Here is a 26819-nt window from a genome sequence, read left to right on the forward strand (position 1 = left end):
AAAACCACATCTATTGCTATTTTGTCAAACAATAGATTGTATACAAATATTGACTGCTTCGAGTGCTATGGTTAAAGATGGACTATAACGGTACTCCTACATTAAAATCACTATCAGAACTTGTTTATGTTGTGTTCAGCTATCAATTCATTGTTGTGGTCATGTTTTTCTCCAAATAATTTTGCTACAATTTGACCGAAAAAATTTGACCTCGATTCTTCGATTTTGAAATTTCCCGCCCTGGACTGGTTCCCGGCTATTAAACCAACACTGAAATCCAAGCGGATTTGTAAACCAGCGGACGTCATGAACGCGGTCAAAAAATGGTGATGTCATACCCATGAAGCAACGAGAGTAAACAAAGATTACGCCATGTTACTCCGTGTGTTGTGTATGCGTTTTCATCCACACTATAGGCGTGCGTGTGTGCTACGAAGCTTTTTGTTTCTAATGTATCAGCTATAAATACTGCCGACTATTTGGTTGTTTGTGGATGCACTAGAAGTTTCAAAGTTTGTGTAAGAAGCCTGGATCGATTCCGAAATTTAAACCTCTAAGCATCGAGAGAATTCAGGGGGATCTTCTACCACCAGGCCCCAGCCAGTGCTGCTTGTGCATGTTACGACGTCGGCGGGGTCCCTCTGCCGTGGCCCTGGTCGCAAGTGGCCGTGGAACAGCAAAAGAATCAAGTGGCATTACAGAAAAGAGAGAGAGAAAAGCCTGGTAAGTACTTGTTAATAATTTTTAAAAATCTACTACTGAGAAACTATCTCCATTATTAATTCAGGCCCAATACATGTACATGTAATTGTAATCAGAAAAATAGTAAACAATCTCTACCCTTTTCATGCAAGGAACAATCATCTTGTTGTCAAATGACACGATGTGCATGCTCTGAATCTGACCCGACTACCATAAAATAGCTACATAGTGTATTGACTCTGTTGAGTGATGAATCCATGTAGCCACCCAAGTGCTTTAGGCATGTTTATGCCCTGGTTTACACTTTCTGGCATGTTCATGCTCAACCATGTGTGAACACTATATGAATCCATTTAAAAAGTTGATTGTTACAGTTAACAGTTTATTGGCCTCGCTGACATGTATTTATATTGGTCTATACTGGATTGCTGGACATTGTTTTTGCCAAAGAATTGTTTGCTTTTTTTTTTTAAGGCACAGCTCAAAAATATGTTCAAACTCTCATCCATATAATTGCCCATCCATGGTCATTCAGAATTTTTCTCTCCTAATTCAGGAATTACCAATTCCAGAGAAGTTTAGTCTGAAGTTTTCCTATAGCTGTGTTTATTGGCTTGGCACGGTTAATTATGGAGTGTTTACTATATTTGCATTTGTAAAATAAGCCCAGTTCTTTTTCAGCACTAGTTTTTTTGTTTATTTATTTATTTTTTGTTTTTATATTTTTTTTGTACAGAAATAACTCGCAGCTCTACACTACAATGAGAATGCAGGACAAAGACAATGCAGTACGAAGACATGCTAGCCAGAACTAGAAATGGAGACCTAAGATTCTCAATAGCACTTTAGGTAAGTAGTAGGCCTATGCATGCAAATTTTCAGAGGATCAGATGATTTCTTCATTTTTAGTTTTTCAGCTGCCCCTTTGAAAACTGTTCACGGTGGAGGGGGGGGAGGGGATGGGGTGTTGAATCGCAAACCCCCCCCCCCCCCCCACCCCGATCTGTACCTGAACAGTTTTGTACTAGGTGTAGATCTGGGGGAGGGGGGTCGTTGGAGGTCATGTTTTCTATCAGACATAAAGAAAACCTGCCCCCTTGGTTTTGTTGCATGTGGACTCCTTTTGTACTGGTTTTGCGTTAACTCATGTAAGGTTCTTTTCAAAACTACGCAAACTCAAAGAGAGATGGTCAGTACATGGTGTTACGTCAAACCTACCGAGATTGTATTTCTGCCTTGTAAATTTTCAAGAAATCCCACATAACGATTATTTGGTTTTGTTTTTTATTTTTCATTAAACAGATACGCATAGAATGCATGCACAATGCACTTGTTCATTGTCAGCAGGGTGACAAGACACGAAAACAACTTCATCCGCAGCTGATGTGTAACCCCCGTGTCATTGACATCAACCTTCACCAGCCGGAAAAGGATGCAACAGCTTTTTTTTTTTGGGGGGGGGGGGTGGGGGTTCAAAGGTAGTGGGTTCAACTTTGTTTGAAGAAAGAATGACCTGTGTCCAGTTTCGTGGATCTGTTCATCACCAAATTCTGCGCTTATGATCACCGTTCTCTGCTTACGTCCAAACGCTAAATTTCTGAGCTTACTTTGTAAGCGTAGAATGCCTGGTATAAACCAACTATGCACCCATGACCGGCAAAAGCCAAAATTCGCTGGTAACCTGTGAAACGCGCTTGATGTAAGCACAGAATTTCCTGCTTCCGCAAGTGTCGATTCTTTGTTTACAGTAAGCAGATCCATGAAATTGGGCCCTAGCTTGTACACATTGATGTGGGTTTTTATTTTATTTTTTATATATATATATTTTTTTTGGGGGGGGGGGGTAACCAGGGTAGTACAATCAACTTTGTTTAAAAACAGAATGACATGGTCTGTACACAATGATTTTATTATATTCTTTTAATGTACAACTTAATTTACAATTTACACAGAGAACCACAGCTAACTAGGTACATAACATGGCTTAGGTTTTCTTTTTTGGGGGGTGGGGGCGTTGACAGGGTTGTATAGTTAACTTTTTTTGATGACGGAATGTTCAGATGATTTCGCTATCACTAGACAACCTTTTTTCAATTTTGATATTTTAAACTCAAAAACAAACTATTGTCGTTTGCAAATACATACAGTTTTAGTGTTGTCGTTATTATGGAGGTGTACATGGCTTCTATTTTTTGTTTTGTTTTTATATTTCTGCTAACCAAGTTGAATGTTGTTACCATGTTAATCATAGTGTATTGTTGACAACAGGGGACAAGTTTATTGCACATAAGTGCTAAATTAATCAATTTGAACCACACACCTAATTTTATAAGCCATAGTAATTTACATTTTGTGTCTTTCAGAGGGGTGGGTGGTTCAAATTAAATTAATCAATTTGAACCACCCACCCATCTGAAAGAAACAAAATGAAATAATATACATGTACATTTATACGTAAATTATTATGGCTTATCAAATTATTTCTCACTCCCTCCGGATCATTATAACTTCGAAAATTGTTACGACTGAAGACAAATAAACCAAAGCAAAGCTGCCTAATCCGTTGGTGGATACGAAAATCCTTCCACTGTACTGTACACAAGGGTTTGGAAACGTCCTTCGTGTTGCTGCCATCAAACATGATGTCAGTGGCAGCGGTTGAACGGACAAGATAGTCCTAAGCTCACCACTTGCTGATAATCATCATTGCAGTGTTTTCTGTAAAACAAAACAAAAGAATTCATACAAAATTATTAACAAAAGAATTCATACAAAATTATTAACAACAGATTTGTGGTTTGCATGGTGAAGTGTTAATATTGCATGTGTGTACCTGAATTGCTTTAAAACTATACCCATGCCAGAAGGCAATCATAATCCAAAGTAGCAGTTACATACATGTACATGAGATATTTGTGTAGATGCACATGTGTCAACCACCATGCAGTTACTTGGTGGAGAAAAACAACAACATAGGTTATCTACAATATCAGTTTAAATTGATAATGTATGAATTTTGCCAACAAAGTATAAAACGCAAGACAAAAATGACCCCTCCCCTCACATTTCTATACTGCCCAAGTCAGTGCATGTGTTGTTCACATACATGTATTATAACGTGAATGGAGGTAAACAATAAACCTTGTCCATCATGTTCGTTCATGTTTTAATTTAGTCAAGGATAGCCTTCAACTATTTTTGGGAGTAGAAATAAACTGATCAAACGAAGCATCATTCAGTATAATTCATGAAACGTTTTGTGGCCTTACCAGTCTGTCTTTAGCCGTCGATCATCAGGGTTTGGCTCATCGTCTTCGGCCTGACGATCATCGTCCCCGGGCTGGTTAACTACATGTACTCATAACACGTCTTCGGCTTCTCTCTCGTCCGGTGAGCTCCCCTTATCGCTAGAGCCCTCACTTTCCTCTGAAGTGCCTCCCTAAAATGCCTTTTCCTCATCTATACTGTGGTTTTCCCGAGACCCGCTGCCATCGGACAGTTTCACTGTTTTTTTGTGTCAACAAAAATGCAGCCTATAGTGTCCGATGTTATTCCACATTCAATGTACATGTAAAATGCACGCACACGATCGACCTGACACACTGTGTACAGAGCTTCGGTACGTGGTGTGACGTCACACACTGTGTATGAATGGTTCGTGGGTCACCGGCTTTTGCCGAAACTGAGTTTTCTGGGTCGGAGTACGCCGCGCGAATTCGTGTTTTTTTGCATGAAGGTAAAGGTTTTATTGAATACTACTAAAATATCAGTCCTTATTTTACATTTCTTGTACAAAAATAGTAATATTGGCTATATCAATAATCTGTTATAGTCCACCTTTAAAACTATGACTCCCGAGGTGATCCACGGAGCGTTCTATTTTCCCGAGGCGAAGCCGAGGGAAAATAGAACGCTCCGGGGATCACCGAGGGAGTCATAGTTTTTAACCATTGCACGAGTAAAAGCAGTCAATATTTGTTTTATAACACCCCAAACATTTCTAAAACCTGTATTATTATTATTAAGTTACAGACCTGAATGCTACAATCCACGGACGACGCGAACACAGATTGCAAACACTTTTACCTACTGTGTTGCATGTATAGTGTCGGACAATCTGAAATGGTTACAGACTATTAATTTATCATCCTCGTACACGCAACGGACGTCTGGGTAATGCACGCCGTGTGCTAGTCTGTCGGACTAGCGCACGGCGCCATGTGCTAGTCTTCGGACTAGCGCATGGCAAACCGACGCTCTATCACACGGCCGTCGTCTAGCAAAACTAAGACATGTCATGTGACGCGCTCTAAACCAATGAGCAGGCACAATACTTGCAAGGGGTGTTATAAACTAGACTATTGCTCATGCCCACAACTAAGGTTTTGTTTTAATGATAGGACCCGCTAAGATAAATTATGTACGTGACGGAGTAGAGATTCCAAACAATGTTTGAATACACGCCAATCGTTGCATACATCCCCATACTTCGGTGCAATTGGTTGACCATGTATTGTGTCTGGAAAACGCAATTTCACTTGCTGTGATGTTTAATTCAACTTTGAGTGTTTGTTTTTTCAACGGTATAGTATTACTTAGTTATAAGCGTACATATGCGTCTCAGTGGCGCTCGAGGCGGCTTAAATGGAAGGTACACGTTTGGTATAAAACATTGTGAGAAACGGCTCCCTCTGAAGTAGCAAAGATTTTAAGAAAGTGGTAATTTATCACTGAAATAATACAAGACTTCTAGCCAGAAGTATTTTTCTTTCAACAAGGGTGTTTTTTCTGTCAACATTTTCTCGCAACTTCGATGACCAATTAAGCTCATATTTCACAGGTTTGTTATTTTATGCTTATGTTGGGATACACCAAGTGAGAAGACTGGTGTTTTACAATAACCAAACGTGTACCTTCTCTTTAACAAACGTTTTTTTTTTCCTGCTAGGTATATATGTTGGACTATGTTTGATGCGAGACCTATACTTCTTTTACACAGCACAATGTAATAGTTAACAAGGTGCTGCTTCGCAATATGCTGCCAATGAGACATACTCCTCTTACATATCACCTGTAATAGTTAACAAGGTGCTGCTTCGCAATATGTTGCCAATCAAGCATGACAGCGTGTTTTCAAATAATGAGGCTTGCCCGAAAGGACCACATTGTCTTGGATCGGAAGGGTTGGTCTATAAAAAAAGCGTTTCAAACCGTTGTGAAATGTATATGGTTGGAAAGATGTTTTAAAAGAAGAATATAATGATCCACACAAATATCACTCAAAACTCCACGGTTTTCATTTTACGTCGCGAATTAACACGGTCGGCCATTTATGGGAGTCAACTTTTTTACTCCCATAAATGGCCGACCGTGTTAGTCGACGAGGTAAAACGAAAACCACGCAGTTTTGAGGCATATTTGTGTAGGTCATTGTATTCTACTTTTACATCTTTCTAACCAATCATTTTTATAACAAACGGTTACAAACGCTTTTCTAAGACCAACTCGACCGATCAAATGCAACGTGTTCATTGAACTTGTGACATTACGTTTTACCATTAGTGTGGAGCATAAGCGTTCATTAAGCGCTCCTTGTTAGACATGTTGTCTTAACAAAACAACATCTTGAAACAAGAGTAACACAAACGAGGTATATTCATGGTACTAACATCAGCGCTCCCACCATACAAATTGCCGTAACCTTGGCATTTTAAATATCGCACCGGTTTTGGGTGTGTATGTTAGTGATGTTAATTGCAAATGAACGCAAAATGCCCTTAGTAAGCATTTCAAGCGTCTGGCTCTCGTCTCTTCTGATTGGATGTGTTGTAGCTTATGTGTATGTTTATTCATGACTCAATGCTAGTGTTGGCCAATCGAAGTGTGCGCATGTTTAGCAGGTGAAACCACAGTTACGCTTGCTTGTGAAACAGAAACAGGAGATGTCATAACTGCTCTTTGCTACAACCATTTGGCTCGACTTTATCATTTAAAGAAGATCGTCATTCGTACTAGGAGAGATATCATAACTCCTCGGGTCTACTTTGTCTCTATTTGAAGAAGATAAATTGTACTTATTTATATCATGTCGTGTTAACTGCGACTGTGTGTTCATCAGCGCCAAACTGTTTCGTTTTAAAGGTATTTGAAAACTGTTCTTCGAACCGTTCGTGTGATAAACTTAAAAAGTGTTCCGAAATTATCTGCGGCAGTGAGAGGATAATACAATAATTGAAGGAAAACAAAAGGTTTTAGCGACTTCAATCTAATAAACTCTGTTTAGAAGAACCTGTTTAAATGTTTTAAAATATATTATGTACACTGAATTTTGGGTCGGTTTGAAATGACCAAAACATTGATAAATTCGTTAACAACCTAATTTGTGTAAAGAGCCAACGCAATTGCATACATTAGCATCAATATGCTGAGTTGTGTATTCTTGATATAAGCCACTGCATTGTTGGATAGCTGTTATTTCAAAGTGGTTGCATCTCAAGAAACGCAGTGCTATACATTTATGAGTCACTACTCCTCCTGTCCGGAGTCTTGGCATCACTGGGGAGACTCTTGCTACAGGATCACCGAGTCCAACGTTCCCTGGTCCGATGCTAGAGACGAGTGTAGTAAGCTGGATGGTGTTCTGGCCGCACCCAGCTCAAGTCAAGAAAACAATGTTATATTGGACTTGATTGAAAATAATGAAGAAGTATGGATCGACTGTAATGATCTAGAGGTGGAGGGAACATGGGAATGCAGAGAGGGTAACGTGGAGGTCTCCTACAGAAATTGGGGTGAAGGTGAACCCAATAATTACCTAGAGAAGGAACACTGTGCCCTTATTTCTAAGATGTATGGAAATAGGCGCCAGTGGCTGGATGGGACATGCAATGTAAAGTACTCAGCTGTTTGCAAACTGCCACGCAAACCGATCCTTCACGTGTGATATGGGCAAAATCAAACTACGCTGGATTAAACTCTAATAATACAATGTTGTGAGTGAACATCTCATTCATAAAAATGCCACCTAAGTCGAGTACTTCTACCAGTTCAACAGTCGGACGACATTCTACTACCGTATTAATATTCTTTCTGGCCGAAGCGAACGAGCAGCAGGGACGCCTCAGTCAAAGGATAATAAATGAATTAAATTCATAGAATGACTACTAAAAGCAAACTTGGTATCGCCTCATTATGTTTGAGGAATCGAGATGAATAAGCTTGAAGTTATTATCATTATGAGAGTTTATTACGGTTTTTGATACCTTTTGTCTCTGGCCATGATATGAAACACACCCACGTGAATGAGATGTATTCAAATCAGTTTACCTGTAGACGTTTCAGCTTCAATAGTCGTCAAGTTGTTAAGAAGAAGTAAAATGTTTTCAGGAAAGTCGCGTTAATCTGTTACATGCCAATATAATTTTCTCCCGATTGCGAAGGAAATTGTTTCCGTGATTTTATTTTACTAATTTCTCAAGAACTACAGCACCTCAGCAAGCATTTTCAAGGTAAGCACTATAACAGCACTATCTTTCAACATTAAGTTGATTGTAAATCTGTGGACGTTTTGCGTCTTACAAAGAATTTCTAAACCTCTCAAACCAATCATTAATTGTTTCCCCATGTGTTTCCCCATAATGTGTATCGAAGGACACAAAATATTTAAAAGCTCAATATTTTTCTTCGTGGATCAAAAGAACAACGAGGTGTTGCTTGTGGCTGAAGTTAAAGACAATGAACACTATTTGCACCACTGTAAACAAAGAGGGCGCATGATTCAAATCATTCGCGTTTCTGGCGTGCCCGCAGCTGGACGTGAACTGGTTCGTCTCCGGTTGGAGGATCAGAAACACATAGAGGCTTTATTGAGCGCAATACTCTGAAGGGATTTCGGGTGATGTATACAATTAATCATGAAGTAAAGTGACTAAGGGTATAACCCCGAAAAGGTACATGTTTTATTCGGGGTATTTCCGCCGTGTTACAGCCTTAAGTTTGCTGGCACAGGCGAGGGGTTAGTTTACGAAGAAGGATCTTCGGTACCGCTTTGGTGTGTCTCTTGCTCTATTGTAAAACATGCCCTTGGCACAGCAGTGCGGTTTTAGAGCAGAATGGTTCATACTGGTACACATCAGGGAGTATTAACATAGGGGGCACACGGAAAAGTTTTTCTTCAGAGGTGGTAGTAGATACCATCATTTCTTCGTATTTCATTGCCTTTTCATCCATTTAAAAATTATTCCGTGTCAGCCGGGTCAAATAAATTGCGGCCTTTTGTATGCATCGGGTCCTCCCTTCAGGAGTCTGCCGAGTATCCATCGTATACGAAAACGTATTAAAGGGAGCTATAGTAAAATGCAGAAAGGAACCCCCTAAAGTAATAGTAAATTCAACGTGCCAGTTTCATCGGCTCATCGTATAAAATAATGCACACAATTTGCGAATTGTATTTTCTGTACCATGTTTACTTTGGGGCAATTTTAATTTGAATGGGTTTAGATGGCGTACAAGGGGACCTTTTGTGTACACTGGTTGTTACTTCTTGAATCTCAGGCCATGAATAGATCACCGGTATTTAAAGTCACCTGGAAGTGGTATTTTTCTTAAATAAAGCTTTTGTCACTAAAATATGTGTTTTTACGAGAGGAATGTGAATAAAAAATTAACTAAGGTTTAAAAATCTTAGTTTTGATTGTATATACAAATTTACGAGTAGGCCCCGACCCGAGAGGGCGTTGTTCGTGACGTGTTTCAAGGCGCGATATTTGGAGAGAAAATTTGTAGTCGGGCCCCCGTACATTACGTCTGGGAACATGGCACATCAAAACAAATTTAGACACGATTTTACACACATACGTACATTGAAACTTGAACATGTTGAACGCCTAGTGGTTTTTACAAAAGCTATTGCTGCTACTTTTATTTAACTATGCGACTTTTTAGTGACCAAATGGGTTGTAAGATGTGGGTCTACGTATTATTATAGAAAATGGCCACGGAGCAGACTGCACGCACGCACTATGGCTGCTGTATAATGGGCGGACGGTAACATAGGACCTGCACGCACGGTGAATCGCATGCGGTACCAACACAAAAATCGTGTCACTTGGCAAAAGCTAAAAACATACCCTCAAAGTTCAAACTTACCCGATTTTTTTCACGTTTAGCAAATGCTCCTCTGAGTTCGTCACGTCTTTCAGATACCTTCTTCGACTTCCCACTAGCTAGAAAAACTGTTGGGACGGCGTCGTGTTTAAGAATGGCTCTTCTCGTCATGTCAAATGAGTTGTGTATCCAGGATTCGAAGCACGACGGCTCGAAGTGTTCGCTGCAGCGCTGAAAAAGACGTCGGACCGGACCACTTTGCTCTAGTTAATCTGACTTTCGCAGCCCACAACCGCCTATACTTGGGATCTTCAGGAAACAGATGAAGACTGACCCCATCTTTAGTTGTTTTGCTGCATCCAGCAGCAACACACCTGGTCGGCATTGCCGGAAAAAGACAGAAAAAACCTTTTTCGCAGCGTACAAACTCACGTCTAAGAATTACATGTACTTTTGCACGTGTGTTTATCTACGCATCGAGGGGGGTCTATGTTTGATCGAGGAAAAGTCTTCCTTTTCCTACGTCACAAAAGGGGTAGGCGGAGTCAACCCCCAGTCACTTAATTAATTTTTTTAACATATAAATCGTGACAAACAATTACTCAAAAAATTGTTTTATTGTTAATAAACATATACTCTTATGTTTAAAAGAAAAAAAATCCTATTTCCAGTCGCCTTTAAATCCTGAATGCACTGAACCGTTTTCATTATGCTTGGCGAACGCGGCTTTTCAGCTCGCCTACACCGGTCATCAGTGCCTGTCAAATCTGTGGTCACTGAGTCATGGACCTAACTCACAAGAAACGTGTCGGAGATTGTCCAGGTGAGCAGTATTTTAAAGTCACTATCTTCTTTGTTCGAGTCCCACACATTCGCTGTGGGGTTAAACAATGGTAGGCCTAAGTAGGATTTGAAACTTTGCATGGTGCAAATACGATATGGAAAAGTTTGCGGTAACACCATGTAGTGACTAACTCTAATTAGTTCTGAATAGAACTGTTGGTTAAATGGTAAGACTAGTTTGGAAAGCAGTACAGTCAGTGCCGGTCCTTTTGTTTCTTTTTTATTGTAAGCCTGCTTATCCAACCGGCTTATTTCATTAATAACATGTATGTTTACTGTTATAAACTTACTGACATTTAACTGTCGATATTTCTCATGGAAGAATGGAAATACAGGTGTATTTGATTCGAATTGAATTGATTTCTTCCAGGAATTTCGAAAATGCGGAGGCATAAATGGGGCCGCATGTGAGCCATGCAGCATAAGCTTCCGAGGAGTGCTGAAACCTTGGCACAAAGGTTGTGTCATTTGCCGCTCAAAGAAACACTTCATGGTTATGTAAATGTTACGTCCTTAAATGTAGCCAGCACTGGGCTCGATGGTGACCATTATGGGGCGGCCAATTAAGGGGGCCGTCTTCACATGTACATATGTAATATCATTTACAAAGCAAAGTTGGATGGACAAAGCGGAACGGGCCCAGTCAGCTAGGAATCACTTTTGGATGTACTTATAAAAAAAAAAAAATCATAAGTCTCTCAGGGCATAAAGACATAAATAATTTATGCAATGAGAGAAAAGTGAAATTACAATTAAGCAGATTACAAATCAGCAGTTTCAAACAATGAGTTAAACCGTGATTTAAAACAGTGAAAAGAATTAGCCTGGCGAATATGCTCAGGAAGACTATTTGAAAGAAACTGTGCAGCATACCAAAGATTTGTGGCCATTTAAAATGATAAAAGCTTTTATTGATAGATTTGACTGCATTAGTACTGGCATAATATTAATTTAGTAACAGTCATGAGTGTGAAAAAATCGCTGTAGTGTCATGAGACAAGCCTGAGTAAGCAATATGTATTAATTATCCATTACCTGAAGAGTCACGGGATATAAACATCAGTTTGAGTTGTAGAGATCAGGCTGAGATGACAACAATGGGTATGCAACAGGCCTACATAAGTATTACTATACGCCATGTAGATTAACACACCAAAAACATACATTTTGTTAAAAGGATCAAGGCCAATCCTTATGATAAAAACGCGGGAGATGTGGGCTTTTTATTTTGTGGAATTGTACATGTCAAACAGCTATTCTTATCAATCCAAAAGATTCACTATCAATCCAAAATATTCAGCAAATAGTGCGTTTCCGCCGTTTAGCGGCGTGCATCAAAGGGCATTATTTTGTCATCATAGTTGAAGCCTGCTTTGTTTTACTTTTACCAAAGTGCAACAACGCGGCTATACAAAACGGGGCACCACAATGTGGTTATAAACTTGAAACGGGCTTTGTGGCCCTTTCTAACTTCGCAAGTTTAGTATCAAAAAAAAAAAAAAAAAAAATCCACAACGTAGCCCTAAAAAGAGTACTACCCGGGCAGGGTCCCGACATAGTAGGATGGTTTGACCTCACGTATAAATAATAAGAATGGGCCCCGAAAAATGTGAGTAGATCTGGCCCCGAGGTGGTGAGAAATTTGGCCTCACAAATGAAGTACTATAGGGGTGGGTCCCGAGGCGGTGAGATGATTTGGCCTCACAGATAAAGTACTATGGGGCTGGGCCCCGAGGTGGTGAGATGATTTGGCCTCACAGATAAAGTACTATGGGGCTGGGCCCCGAGGTGGTGAGATGATTTGGCCTCACAGATGAATTACTATGGGGATGGGCCTCAAGGTGGTGAGATGATTTGGCCTCACATAAGTATCAATTTGATATTAAAAATAGTATTTATAGTAATGTACTAATTATGGTTAGTTGTAAGTATATATCTAGTTTTACAGACGAAGTTTTGTGGGGACGGGCCCCGAGTTTGTGAGATAATTTGGCCTCACAGATTAAGTACTATGGGGATGGGCCCGAGATCGTGAGATGATTTGGCCTCACAGTTTAAGTACTATGGGGATGGGTCCCGAGATCGTGAGATGATTTGGCCTCACAGAAGTAAATATGGTGTTAATAATGATTTTTGTAATAATAATAATAGTCAGATGTATGTTTTGCTCCACAGAGGGAATACAAATACAGTATATTACGAAGCCTACAGATTGCGAGGTGATTCTGCCTCGCAGAAAGTTATGAAATGATATTGCCTTAAATTTAAAGCATCTCCCGAGATGGCTAGAGATGAATTATATGAGTCCGAAAATAAAGATTTCCTAGTCAAAAAAAAAAAAATAAAAAAAATAAATAAAAAAAAATAAAATAAAAAAAAAATAATAATAATTTACTTTGGGTTCATAGGTGTGGGGACGGCACCAAATATGCTTTACCGTAAAAAGAGTGCTGGCGGCAATGAGCCGAGGTGGCGAGATAAGTTTGCCTCGCTATAAATATTAAGATGCAGGTATTTGTTCTGCGATCGTGTGAGAAATTTGGACTCGTAACAAAATGTGTTATTATTTATAGTTGGTTCCGAAATCGTGCGATCACTTGGCAAAGAACAATCATCGGTTGCGGCGTTAAACCTTGCTTGGCGCAAGTACGGGCGCAGTCCCTCCGTAGTCTAGTACACGAGTACGAAAGGGCAGTAAGTGTCGAATAGTATCATGGAATTTTGTAATTTCAATAAATTTGTGTATCTTATGTAAATTTTAATCCGTGCCACGTCAGCAACATGATGCTACGGATGGCTTGAATCCTCAAAGCCGTTCCATAGAAGCAGGGTAACGGGGCGTACGTTAGTGTATGTTAGCTTAGCCAAACAAACAGAGCAAGATGTTTTAACAAACATTATACTTAAAAGTATAATGTTTGCTTGCAGTTATATCAATTCAATTCAATTTATTTATTTCATCACAGAGTACAAGTAAAAAGAGGCTTATATTTACAGGCAAAGGGAAATACTGAGTGAAAGCGCCGGATATAAAAAAATACGTCTTTTTGCATTGCTTCCCTCTTCTCCCTTGAAGTGGGTAAGCCTAAGAAGGCCGGTGTTTGCAACAGTTGTGGCTTAGGCACAAACAAAACGCAAATATTTTCACTACAGCGTCCATTGTGTGGCACATTTTACCCGTTCCCAGTACCTCCACGGTCAACGGGACATGTTTTGTTTTGTTTTTAGGAGTATGGAAAGTACCTTCAAAATACTCAAGGCGCACCTGGGGGAGAATATTTCACCGCTTCAAAATCATTCCAGAGGAAACGAGAGAGACGGCGAGCGAAGGGTTGTACACTACGGTAGGAATGTCATGGACGCCGGCTTTAAAGAAGAAAGAAATAAATGGCACGCGTGTACATAGATTATAGAATTTGCATTTGACAAGGTCTAGGGTGAAGGCAACAAAGGTTTACAACGCGGGTCACCTACACAGATTGTGGTCTTCTAGAATGGAGGCAGACTTCTTGTACTGTTGAAGTTTTAGAGTACAATCGGGCGAAACCCAGCCAATGGAGTCGTCGAGGAAAGCCACTTTATTCTAAGGGAAATTGGACAGACCAGTTTGGCTTTGCATGTTTCTTTCTAAAGATACTTAGGCAGCCTCCAGATCCATATATGAGTAGTGACCAAATCTATTAACGTGGTTCAGTCGACGGAGGCTGCGGTCGGCGATAGAAGCTGAATGGTTTTATTTTTATATTATACTTTCACAGAATGTTCAATGGAGCGTGGAAGGAAGGCAAAGAGTGATGTGTTGGACTGATCGATGCCATCTTGTTGTCAAGTAGCCTAACGCGGAGGTTTTGCATGGTGGATATATAACTTAGTCGGTCTATTTGGTTTCGTGGTATGCAGTCTATCATACACGGTGCCGTTGAAACACCGTTGCGTTGGTCATCCCCAAATTGAGGAAGTTTTGTCAGGACAGAATCTAACTATGGTGACCTTGAAGCGTTATGGCAATTCTGTTTTCCTTCCCGCAGCTCTCACGAAACAGTCAGGCCGAGCTTAACGGCAGACTCGACGTTTTTCGTACAACCCACGGCCTTAAAGAGCATAGATTTCTGTTTAGAGCCTAAATATCTGTTTAAATGTCGGTTGCTAGACCATCATACGGTTGGGGATGACCATCTAGACGACAACTCTACCCGGATGGTGTAGTCATGTTTGACTGATAGGACACACGTGTAGCCTCATACGGAGGGAAATGACCTTACACGGCAACCTCACAAGGACACGGAGGAACCTTTTAGAGCTCCATACTATGGATGATTTTAGTTTTAATCGGCTGGGTCCTCAGGTAAAGCTTTTTATTTCTTCCTAATGGCTTGGGTCCAACACGAGAAAAGGGATATCACTGAAGTAGTATATTATTTTTATAGGCCGATACTTGCAACGGGTACAGAAGTACATTAAACCTTAGGAGCAGTCAGAGGCCCACGTCACGAGGAAGGAGCTGTCCATACGTTATAGGCGAGACCAGCTCGTTGGTGGTAGGCGAGGTTATGAGCCAGCTCCCATCAGGTCAAAAAAAAGAAAAAGAAAAAAAAAAAAAAAAAAAAAAGGTGACGAGGTCTGATGGCAGTGATCACTCCTTGGCAAACTCCGCGGGGATGTGTCCTCCCTTGTTTATTGCCCCTAAGCTGGCACAGTTTGCTTTTTATCAACAAATGAGTTGGTGGATGGGGGTTTTGTTGTTTTGTCATTATGCTTGCTTCATCCGACGATCTTCTATCACAGGAGGCAGTAGATTCTAACTGCTTCTCGCAGCATCAGCGGGTCGAGATGACTGCGCATTGTGTGCCCACGTGGTCGATTTTGGGGGTTTCCGAGTTTGGGCAACTCAAAGATGCGAGAATTCAGCAGACAGTCAGTGGCCATAGAGAAAGTATGAGAAGCATGCATGGGTCTTCTTCATCAGATGAAGATGTTACCGAGCATAGAGCTCAAACCTCAGCCTATACAAGTTGGCTATCTAGCTGTGTTGACGTTTGGCGTAGCAGTTTGACCGAATGGCGGGCGTTCCAACCTTTGGGCCGTCATTTAGGTTTGGGTGAGAAATGGGGAGTTTTGGTAAGAACCGGATGCTTGAGGCGGTCTGGGGTTTGGTGAGAGTTGGGAGGTTTAGGGTTTCCTTTGCTTTGTCGGCGTGAGGAAGCACGCCACAGGGTTAGAAGCGAACAATCGTTTACACCCATATCTAAACCTAAATGTAGAGTCTTGAGCCCACGAGTGTGCAGTGGTGCAAATAGTTTACTATTTGCACCACTGTGAACAAAGATGGCGCATGATTCAAATCATTCGCGTTTCTGGCAGGCTCAAGGTGGAGAGGGGATACGGGAGTCAGTGATACAGCAAGTGGTTTGTAGGTTAGCAAGGGGGAAATGTACCCACCCAGTCCCCCCCCCCCCCCCAGACTTCCCGGATCAGTATAAGAACTGTCAACCATCCTGTTTGGTGTACCCCTCCCTAAAAGTCAGTCTGGCTTTAAGTGAGGGGCACAACTTTCACAAATGGTCCAACACTTTTGGATGGTCCGTGGTCCCCCTAGGCAAAAGTAAATAGCAAAATCAGTACAATGTTTCATTTTAAATTTAGACGTAACCAGAGAAATTTGTAATGGCCAAATATGCGTACAGTGAGGTTTGGCCACTGGGCCGGTTTTACAGTACGTCTGAGTAGGGTACAACACTTTTTTTCTTTTTTTCTTTTTTTTTTGCATCCCACTTACCCATTCCACAGGGACAGTTGTAACAGAGGGAAAACTCCGGACTCGGGATTCTACACCCCCAATCGTTTACACCCATATCTAAACCTAAATGTCGAGTGTTGAGCCCGCGAGTGTGCAGTGGTGCAAATAGTTTACTATCTCAATGAGTCCCAACGTCTTCGGATACAAACTGAACTCGCTTTAAGTACTGCGAGTAATCTTAAGTTAGGAAGAGTTTGGTGAAAACGAAAACGATGACTGTTCCCCAATGCTTTCAACTACAAAAACTGCGTCCATTTAAAACATTTTGTTTAAAGATTCACGTGCCATATGCAACCACTCCTTTGTAACTTGCTTAAATATCTACACATTACACCGCCACCAAATTGACAATAGGGAGCTTTCGATTTGGGGCGGGAGGAGGAAGGGGACGGTAACGAGAGCGCACAAATTGATCAGCGCATGCGAGAAAATGAACAGGAAAATGAGCAGAGTTTGGGAACGGTTTATGGTTGAAATAACGTCCCGTCTAAGCACTACCGAATGGTTCCGTTAATTTGTACACGTTGTTATGGTTGTTATACAATGCACTTAACCGTGATCAGTGTGGCCGTGTCACCGTCCGGTTCATAGCTAGAAATACAAACAGCTTACAAATCAGGGCCCAATTTCATAGCGCTGCTTAACGCTACGCAAGTTTGCGTGCTTACTGTAGCAGAAAAAATGGTTTAGCCTTAGCGTGTTTCACAGGTTAGCAGAAAATTTGGGCGGCCATATTGCGTGTTTACCGTGGATTTGGATTGTGTTGCATTTATTTTCGTGCGGTAAGCACCGGAAGGTTAGCATGCCTCTTCGTTTGCTTACGGTTAGCAGCGTTATGAAATAAAAGTTGCACAGTAAGCACAAAATCGGCCGCTAAGCAGCGCTATGAAATTTGGCCCAATACGGGAGCGTGAACGCCGGGACCGCCGCGTTCGGTTACTTTTCGTCTTGAACGCCCCACCGTCCCAAATCGAAAGCTCTCTAAAATCTTTTTTTCTCAATCAATTCGCTCCCCTTTTCATTAAATCAACATACCAATGATTACCTTCAATATTTCTCCCGAAACATTGTTCTCAGTCGTAGTTTGCCTTGAATAAAGACGCTGGACCCTATTGGTCATTGTCAAACACCAGTCTTCTCATATTTAGTGTATCTCAAAATAAGCATGATATTACAATTCTGTGAAAATTTGAACTTAATTGGTCGTCGAAGTTGCGAGATAACTATGAAAAAACACCCTTGCCACACGAAGTTGTGTGTTTTCAGATGCTTGATTTCGAGACCTCAAATTCAAATTTTGAGGTCTCGAAGTCAAATTCTCGGACAGTTACTTCTTTTTTGAATACTACTTCACTTCAGAGGGAGCCGTTTCTAACGATGTTTTATACTATCAACCTCCCCACATTACTCGCTACCTATTGATGTTTTATGCTAATAATTAGTTTGAGCAATTACCAGTGTTCATTGCCTAAAATTCCAACACACTAATTGTTATGCTCACTGTTTCATTTGAATCTTACTCTCCTACTTTTACATGTGTACTCCATCACCCAATTTTCAAACCGGACTCAGTGGTATGTTAGTTTACATTTACATTTTAAACGTTTTGAAGATATAAGCTTCCTTTTAAATACTACTTGCTGGTGCTGGTACTGGTGCTGTAGTTTTTAAGACCTGAGCAAGTCATATTCACGGGAATAATTTAGGCATGTACAACGGATATACGCGTCTCCCCTAAAGGGTTTGGAGACTTTTTATAACACAAAACACACTGTCTGCAGATTAACATTCAGACACACAGTTTGACGCTAATGATAGCAGAAAGCCCCCCTTAAAATATCACAGACTGAGGTGCTGTCATTTTATTTATTTTTTTTGAGAAATGAGTAAAACATTGTCACAACAATATTTTCGTCTCAATTTAAGAAGTGGTATTGCCATTAACTGGGTAACACGTTTCGCTTTGCTTCATTGGTCATCGTTAAAACCGTCCAAATTGCTAATTCAAACATCCCAAGGTAATTTACTAGACCTTGTCACTCCACCCGAAACCCTTATTATGATGACCGATTGCTCAAACTGCATGGTTGTAATAAACAACCAGTCCAAGTAATATTTTTATAATTTGTAAATTCAGGCAAACATATTTCCTATGAATAATTAATGCACGGAGCGCTTATGCATTAGTTTTATGTTATTCACGCATTTCCAACCAATACTAAAGCTAAAAAGGGTCACTTCGCTTAAAGTGCGTACTTGACTGTAGTACGATCATGGGGGACAAAAAGTCAACCAAATAACGCAAACGAGTTTGTTGTGACGATGACGTCATTTGCGTCAGGTCGTGTCTTGGTCCAGCGAGGATCAAATTCCTAAAATCTCTTCGATACAGTTCAACACTTATTTCAAGTTCCTCAATCAATATAAATACAATGTTTAGACAGTGATACACAAAAATGTAGGACATTGGGGGCCACAACCAATTGGTACAGAGATAGCCTTGTCGGTTACATATGGGTCATATTAAAATCTCTGGTGCAGTATCCAATGGGCGTTTATCACATCGGCCATACCATTTGGGACTCATTTCACTTTTCATGGCTCTTGTGGGAACCATTTCATGGTCCATGTGGGGCCCATGTTATGGCCCATGTGGGAACCACGTCATGGCCGAATTGGGAACCAATTCATGGCCCAGGTGGGAATCATTTCATATCAATAATGCGACCTAACCCACTTGGATTTGACACACGGACTGTGGTTACAATAAAAAATAAAAAATAAAACGTTTTCCAGGTAAAACAATCTTTTTTGCCAGCGTGTTAACCGTTTCGCACGTACAGTGTGCGGTATCAACCACTACGAACACAGCATACAGCAAAGTGTATTAGAACAATTTGATTTTGCCGAATAACGTCTACTGCCTTTAAAATAAAGAGGTGATTTTTGCCTTTTTTTCTTCCTGAGAAAATATTAAAACAAAACTTTGTTTTGTCAAAGGTGCCCAGTAAATAATAAATAGTAATAACTATTATTTTATTAATAATTGAAATTTAAAAAATCACCCGTGTTTAAACTTTAAAAAATCATCCAAGGTGTAATGACTGTAATTGTACAAAGTCATCCAAGGTGAAATGACTAATTGTACAACCAAAAAGTCGTTGTTTTGCAAACAAAAGAATAACCGACTTTAAAGTGTTTGTTTTAAGCTAGTGTAAAATCCCTTGATCAATAGTGAAATGAAAGAATCTCTGAAAAAATATTGTGTTCGTAAAGAAAAGACTTGCCGATTTCCATTCTCGAAAAGCTCACAGATCAAACAGTAGGTTTTGGATCATGTGAAAATGAGGCCATTGCAACGTGTAAGCATCAAATAATATAATCTTTGGTAAGTGCAGAGTGAGAGCAACGTTCTGATGTAAGAGACCTACTGCACTCATTTAAATAACAACGTGTAACGGTTTACAAGGTACCGTGGCGCAATATGCTGCCAATCAAATATGGGGATGGATTTGACCCTATCTCGAGTTACGATGAGTTAGGACTAGCCTTTAGTTTTGTATACCTCCTTAGACTAGTCTTAAATTAGGACTAGTCCAAACTCTTTTTAAAATCGACCCCAGGAAAAAATTTCACTGGGTTACCATTCGTGCATTACACAGGACATAAAAAGAATGGTGATCAGTAAAGCCGGCTCTTGAGTAGGTTGTCTTATTCACTTGGTTACGACACGTCAAAATAACGCTCAAAGATTCCCGAAACTAGGTGGTTGTGAAAAGCAACTAGAAATGTTAAGTTTCAAACGAACTGAAATTAAATGTTGTCAGTGTTGATTGCTGTCTATTACGAAGATAATTTTGACAGTTTAGGTCACAAACAAGGACATTTCACTGCTTTTGTTGTACCAGTCACCGTTATTTACAGTCTAGATTCACCTGTATCGATAGAACAGACGCTCCGTGCAGTTGATTTATTATTACTCCTTGGTTTACTAACTGCATTAAGTGAGTTGTCTGAGTACCGTCCACGCCGTCTAACGCATTCAAACGCCTCGGTAAACGCAGCTCTGTATTGTGCGTTAAACGCGCAGTAAATGATTGGATTAACAACAGTGTTAATCCGTAAAGGACTTTGAACAATCCAATCTGCGTACTTCCCAAGAAGAACACTGATAGGATTATCAAGACCCTCAAAGAATGAGCAGATCCAACCAGTCAGAATTAACAAAGTGAAAGGAGCTTGACATAAGAAGAACACCACACCATTGACTACCAACATCTTTGCGACTTGGTTACGGACGTGCCGCGCCTTTGAATTAGATTTTGAATTCTTGCAATCTGCGTTAAAGTCTTTGCGTTTGTTCAGTATGTGGATAATGCGAGCATACATGTAGACGTTACCGATCATTGCAATACACCAAGGGATGACAAGAAGAGGCTCGCTGATGTACTGCATCCACTCAGCCCCCGGTATGGGACCGCAAAGTGAAATCTTTGATGGGAATCCTTTGTACATGTCTTCTTCGGGCCACCGTAGGCATAAGACTCGGTGATTAGCGAAACATGGAGTTATGATTAGCGAAAAACCTACTCCAATGCCCCAGCAGATTGCAACCATTTTATAGGTTCGTCTCCGACTGCGCATCTTAAGATGCTGGATTGGATGACACAATGCGAGGTATCTTTCAAACGTCACCATGGTAACCAGTGCAATGGATGTCTCCACTGCCGTGTTTAATGCAAAGTTAAATGTGACGCAGCCAAGAGTACTGCCGAATGGCTGGTGCTTTGACACTTGTGAGAAAGCAAACCTCCCCAAATCTTTCCCAGAAAACAAGATCAAAAAGAGCACATCGGACAGTGCCAAGTTTGCAAAGTACAAATCAGTTTCCGATCTTAGTCGGGGACTGCGGAAAAAGACGAACAAAAGTAACAAGTTGGTGAGAAGACCTAGGCCTAAGATTATCGGCACATTTAAGCCCATGTCACACGATTCTGTTGAACCCATTGTGAAACAACACTTTTCACGAAAAAATGGTGCGTGAACTTGTAGGTGTAACTGGCTCCTTAGAGTGTAAGTCGGTAATACCCAGATGTAAACTCACTGAACAATGGTGTGTTTGTATTGCCTTACGTCCAAGAACATTAACAAAAGGGACAATATGTTCTCACTAGTCGGTTCTTTGTTTTCAGGTGTCCTCACAAGTCCTTTGTGTACAAAACCATTGGTGATTGCTTCAATACAGGAACAACAGAAAGTACAATAGGTGTCGTCTAACGTATAGGTGTGATGTAGGGGTGATTGTGTAGGTGTGTGTGGCTCCAACGAGTGTAAGTCGGCAATACCCAGCTTGAGTAGCAAAACGAACGATATACGATGTATTAAATGACACTCAAAAAGCGAAGCACTAAACTTGCGGATTGGTTGTCTGCGTCTGCGCAGAATGTAGTCTACATGTAGTTTGAGTCCGCACTGCTGGTAGCAAGCATCGAGTATCTAATAACAAATTACAAAGTCAGTCTATTGTCTGTTTATCTATAAAGGACTGGTCTTTCAATCAACCGAAGTATTGTGAGCTTTCCAAGGGAATCCAGACTTTAGTTGAATAGATGACATAATTTTCAAAGAAAAGCCACGGTATGATGAAGCTTGAAGGTCAATGTCATATAATCAACTTGTTTTAACAAGTAATTTAAAAATTACTTACGCTAATACGCTGGTGCTCACTAATGACTTTCTGGTTTATTGGAAATCGATTGATTACTGTAAGCTGGAAGGCCGTAAAATTCCTGTTTGGCCTTAAGAGTCAAGATTCTAAAGAGCAATTGCATTCCAATGCGAAATAAGTAAATTAAATCTTTTGAAACTTTTTGAAATGTCACGGCTTTCTTTATTGTTTCCACTAAGGTTTGAATCCCAAGGTGCACACACCCTCCATTAGGGGAAGACTGCACAAATAAAACCATTCATAGGGGAAGACATTTGTTGATTAACGACCACAGACCGGTGGAACAAACAAACAATGGACTGACCCAGCGACTGGTAAGTAAAGACTTGTATAGACGATGTGACCTGTGACATCACTTGTTTACAAAAGAGCCACAGAGCCTGGACTTCCTGCAGGCACGATTTGTACACAGCATAATGAACAAAAACATTAAGTTGTATTTTTTATGGAGATCTGCACCGTTTAATTCCTAACAACTTTTGATATGATCATAGGGGGCACATTTTAAAACTTGTCCAGCTTTTACTTTCATCATTACCCTTGGATTTGTGTGGAAATTATGACACAAAATGTCAACTTTCCCATAAGACGGACCTTACTAGTGCTTTGCCGGCCAGAATACTCGAAGAGTGTACAAGGCCACATCTGATTGTAAACAAAGTTCACGTGGTCTACGTGGAATACCAGAAAATACACAGGGGCGGTAGAGGTAGCGCTACTTGTGCGCCACCGACTTTAAAAATATTCCCATTCGACCCTCGTGCCCGGCTACTGCACTGGTCGTAAACTGGGCTCCTGTCTTACTTGATATATAGGTATAATTTGACCCATATCACCCCTGGTAATACCCGATATCTAGGTCTAACTTGACCCATATCACCTCTGGTAGTTCTTTATATCTAGATCTACTTTGACCCATATCACCCCTGGTAGTACTTGATATCTAGGTCTAACTTGACCCATATCACCCCTGGTAGTACCCGATATCTAGGTCTAACTTGACCCATATCACCTCTGGTAGTTCTTTATATCTAGATCTACTTTGACCCATATCACCCCTGGTAGTACTTGATATCTAGGTCTAACTTGACCCATATCACTACTGGTAGTACCCGATATCTAGGTCAAACTTGATCCATATCGCCCCTGGTAGTTCTTGATATCTAGGTCTAACTTGATCCATATCACCCCTGGTAGTACTTGATATCAAAGTCTAACATGACCCATAGCACCCCTGGTAGTACTTGATATATAGGTCTTACTTGACCCATGTCACCCCCTGGTAGTACTTGATATCTAGTTCTAACTTGACCCATTTCACCCCTGGCAGTTCATGGTAGGACTTGATATCTGGGTCAATAACCCTCTGGAAGTACTTGATACCTAGGTCTAACTTGACCCATATCACCCCTGGTCGTACTTGATACCTAGGTCAAACTTGACCCATATCACCTCTGATAATACTTAATGTCTGAGTCTAACTTGACTCAAATCACCCCCGGTGGTACTTTTTACCAAAGGTCAAACTTGACCAAATCACCCCTGGTCGTACTTAATTTATGGGTCAAATTTGACCCATATTACCTTTGATAGAACTTGATGTCCGAATCCAACTTGACCCATATCACCCCCTGGTAGTATTTGATATCAAGGTCTAACAAGGTCTTACTTGACCCATATCACCCCTGGTCGTACTTGATTTCTGTGTCAAACTTGACAAATATCACCTCAGATAGAACTTGATGTCTAAGTCTAACTTGACCCATATCACCCCCTGGTAGTGTCCGATGTCTATGTCAAACTTGATCCATACCACCCCGGGTAGTTCTTGATATATGGGTCAATCGACCCGTGGTAGTACTTTATATTTGTGTCAAACTTGACCCATATCACCTCTGATAATACTTGAGGTCTTAGTCTAACGTGACCCATATCACCCCTGGTAGTGTTTGATATGTAGGTCTAACTTGACCCATATCACCCCTGGTCATACTTGATACCTGGTCTAACCTGACCCAGCTTGTGATTACAGGTGTAGGTTTATGGGTACTATGTTATAAGTGAAAGTTACACGAAAATCCATATCACCCCTGGTAGTACTTTGATATCTAAGTAAAACTTGATCCATATCACCCCTGGTAGTACTTTGATATCTAAGTAAAACTTGATCCATATCACCCCTGGTAGTACTTTGATATCTAAGTAAAACTTGATCCATATCAACCCTGGTAGTACTTGATATCTGCGTCAATCACCCCCTGGTAGTTGATATCTAGGTCAAACTTGACCCATATTACCCTCCTGTATTACTTGGTATGTGGGTCTGACTTGACATATATATTAAACCCGGTAGAACTTGATATCTGGGTCAATCACCCCCTGGTGGTACTTGGTATGTACGTCTAACTTGACAAATATCACCCCATGGTAGAAGTTGATATCTGGGTCAAACTTGACCATAACACCCCTTGGTAGTACTTGATATCTAGGTCAAACTTTACCCAAATCACCACTGGTAGTGCTTGATGTAGCTGGGTCTAACTTGACCCATATCACTTCCTGGTAGTAGGTAATATTCGGGCAAAACTTGAGCCATATCACTACCTGGTAACTTGATATCTGGGTCAAACATGACCGCCGCAACCCATGGCATTACTTGATTTCTGGGTCAACTTGAGCCATATCACCCCTAGTAGTTCTTAATATCTTGGTCAAACTTGACCCATTTCACCCCCTGGTAGTACTGGGTTTTTAAAGTAATGTGACCGGAACTCGCATTCTGGGTCAGTTTGACCTATCTATGTGTCATTTTGAAATGTATTCCGGGTCAAAATTACCCAGAACTTGACTAGGCCACATTTGGGGGCTCGGACTTCTTCAGAGTCTACACCATTGACGACCAGGTTACTGTGTGAGAACTTTGTGAAAGTTACTCAAAAATCAATAAACGAGCAAGCCCGCTGATGCGATATTTGTTCTCCTTTTCTAGTAGAAGCAATCAATCGTGTTAATTCGGTAACGGTATTCTACTCTGTTTAATGTACCCTTGACAATTATCTGCAAGCAAACAACCTCCCATGCATGTCTTTTAAAATAATTTTCCAATTTGGGTTCCTTTACAGCAAGATCCGTAATGGAAAGTCATAGATTATGTTTTGTGAAAGCCGGGTACTACCATAAACAGACAATGGACTTACCTTTGGTTCATAAAGGAGCATTTCAATGCAAGAGGGTACGTCAGCAGCCACGATCAGTGAAATTGTCATTCCTTAATGTTCAACGATTCGTTGATTGGATCGGCCTAGTTTGGGAAAATTCTTAAATAGAAAACACAATGTGTACCACCAGCAGTGCGGAGACAGCGCAAGTACGATACCAGCAAACGAGCAGCCACATCGTATCTATCCGGTATATCATTCGTTTGATAGCTAAACCTTAAACCATTGTTAGGGTCGTTGCCGTGTGATAAAGGCCCGAGCCGATGATATAGCTTGAAGATCATCACTTATATCAATTTGACGTGTTTAAGGAATTTATACAATCCTTGCTAATGCCCTGCTAATGGAAAACACCTGTAAGAGTTTATCACAATCACGTACGATGGGATCCGATATAACTGTAGACGATTGCAAGGTACAAGGAGCTATAAATATCACTGAGGAGACTCTTGAGCAGATCTTTAGTCAAGTTGATACCTTCATAATAACAATTGTGGTACCAATAATCTTAGGTCTAGGTCTTCTCATCAACTTGTTACTTTTGTTCGTCTTTCTCCGCGTTCCCAGACTTAGATCAGAAACTGATGTGTACTTAGCACACTTGGCATTGTCTGATGTGATCTATTTGATTGTATGTTCTGCTCGCGATATATGGAGGTTTGTTGCTTCACCGCTGTTATGGGATGAGCCATTCAGCAGTTCTGCTGGATGTGTTCTTTATAACTTTGCATTCCAAACACCATTTGCCGCATCCATGGCGTTTGTCACTGTGGTATCATTTGAAAGATACCTCGCCCTGTGTCATCCAATCCAACATCTTAAGATACGCAGTCGGAGACGAACCTATAAAATGGTTGCAGTCTGCTGGGGCATTGGGGTTGTGTTTGCCGTTCTAATAACTCTGAATTTCGCCAAGTACGGAGTACAGTGTCTACGGTGGCCTAAAGAGGACATGTATATAGAACTCCCGTCTCATCGTGCATACTGTACTTATCTATTTGGTTGGACGGAATACATAAGCGAGCCTCTGATAAACATTCCGTGGTGTATTGCAATGATCGGAAACGTCTACATGTATGCTCGCATCATCCACATGCTGAACAAACGCAAGGGTGTAAAAGCAGAAGGAAAAACTGTGAAAGCCAACTCAAAAGCGCGGGAGATCCGTAACCAAGTCGCAAAAATGTTGGTAGTAAACGGTATAGTATTCTTCTTATGCCAGGCTCCTTTCGCTACGTTAAACCTTTCTGCGTGGATCTGTCAAATATTGGGTATTGATAGTCCTTTAGATGAGGCATTCGGAGTACATGTTGACTGGATGGTGACTATCCCTTTAAGGATCAACACTATTGTTAATCCACTCATATACTGCAGGTTTAGTTCACAATACAGAGCGGCGTTTATCCAAGCGTTTGGAAACCGATAA

At 40.7% G+C, this 26819-nt stretch overlaps 1 protein-coding gene and 2 long non-coding RNA genes across 3 annotated transcripts; 2 read left to right on the forward strand and 1 right to left on the reverse strand.

Annotated features, from left to right (window-relative positions):
* Nucleotides 1-74: 74 nt before the first annotated feature.
* On the forward strand, nucleotides 75-2130 carry LOC139942553 (uncharacterized). Its single transcript, XR_011786693.1, has 3 exons — nucleotides 75-723; nucleotides 1439-1551; nucleotides 2005-2130. It is a non-coding gene; the product is annotated as an uncharacterized lncRNA (long non-coding RNA).
* A 561-nt stretch (nucleotides 2131-2691) lies between these two features.
* Nucleotides 2692-4504, reverse strand: LOC139942554 (uncharacterized). The gene is made up of 2 exons (XR_011786694.1): nucleotides 3972-4504; nucleotides 2692-3420 (listed from the first exon to the last, which is right to left on the reverse strand). It is a non-coding gene; the product is annotated as an uncharacterized lncRNA (long non-coding RNA).
* A 21271-nt stretch (nucleotides 4505-25775) lies between these two features.
* On the forward strand, nucleotides 25776-26819 carry LOC139943468 (neuromedin-U receptor 2-like). Its single transcript, XM_071940279.1, has one exon. It carries the CDS (start codon nucleotides 25776-25778, stop codon nucleotides 26817-26819), a length of 1044 nt encoding a protein of 347 aa, XP_071796380.1.

The sequence above is a fragment of the Asterias amurensis genome, chromosome 10 (assembly GCF_032118995.1).
Source record: "Asterias amurensis chromosome 10, ASM3211899v1".
Taxonomy (NCBI): domain Eukaryota; kingdom Metazoa; phylum Echinodermata; class Asteroidea; order Forcipulatida; family Asteriidae; genus Asterias; species Asterias amurensis.

Coding starts and splice junctions, on each gene's coding strand:
- LOC139943468 (XM_071940279.1), top strand. CDS start 25,776: ATGGGATCCGATATAACTGTAGACGATTGCAAGGTACAAGGAGCTATA.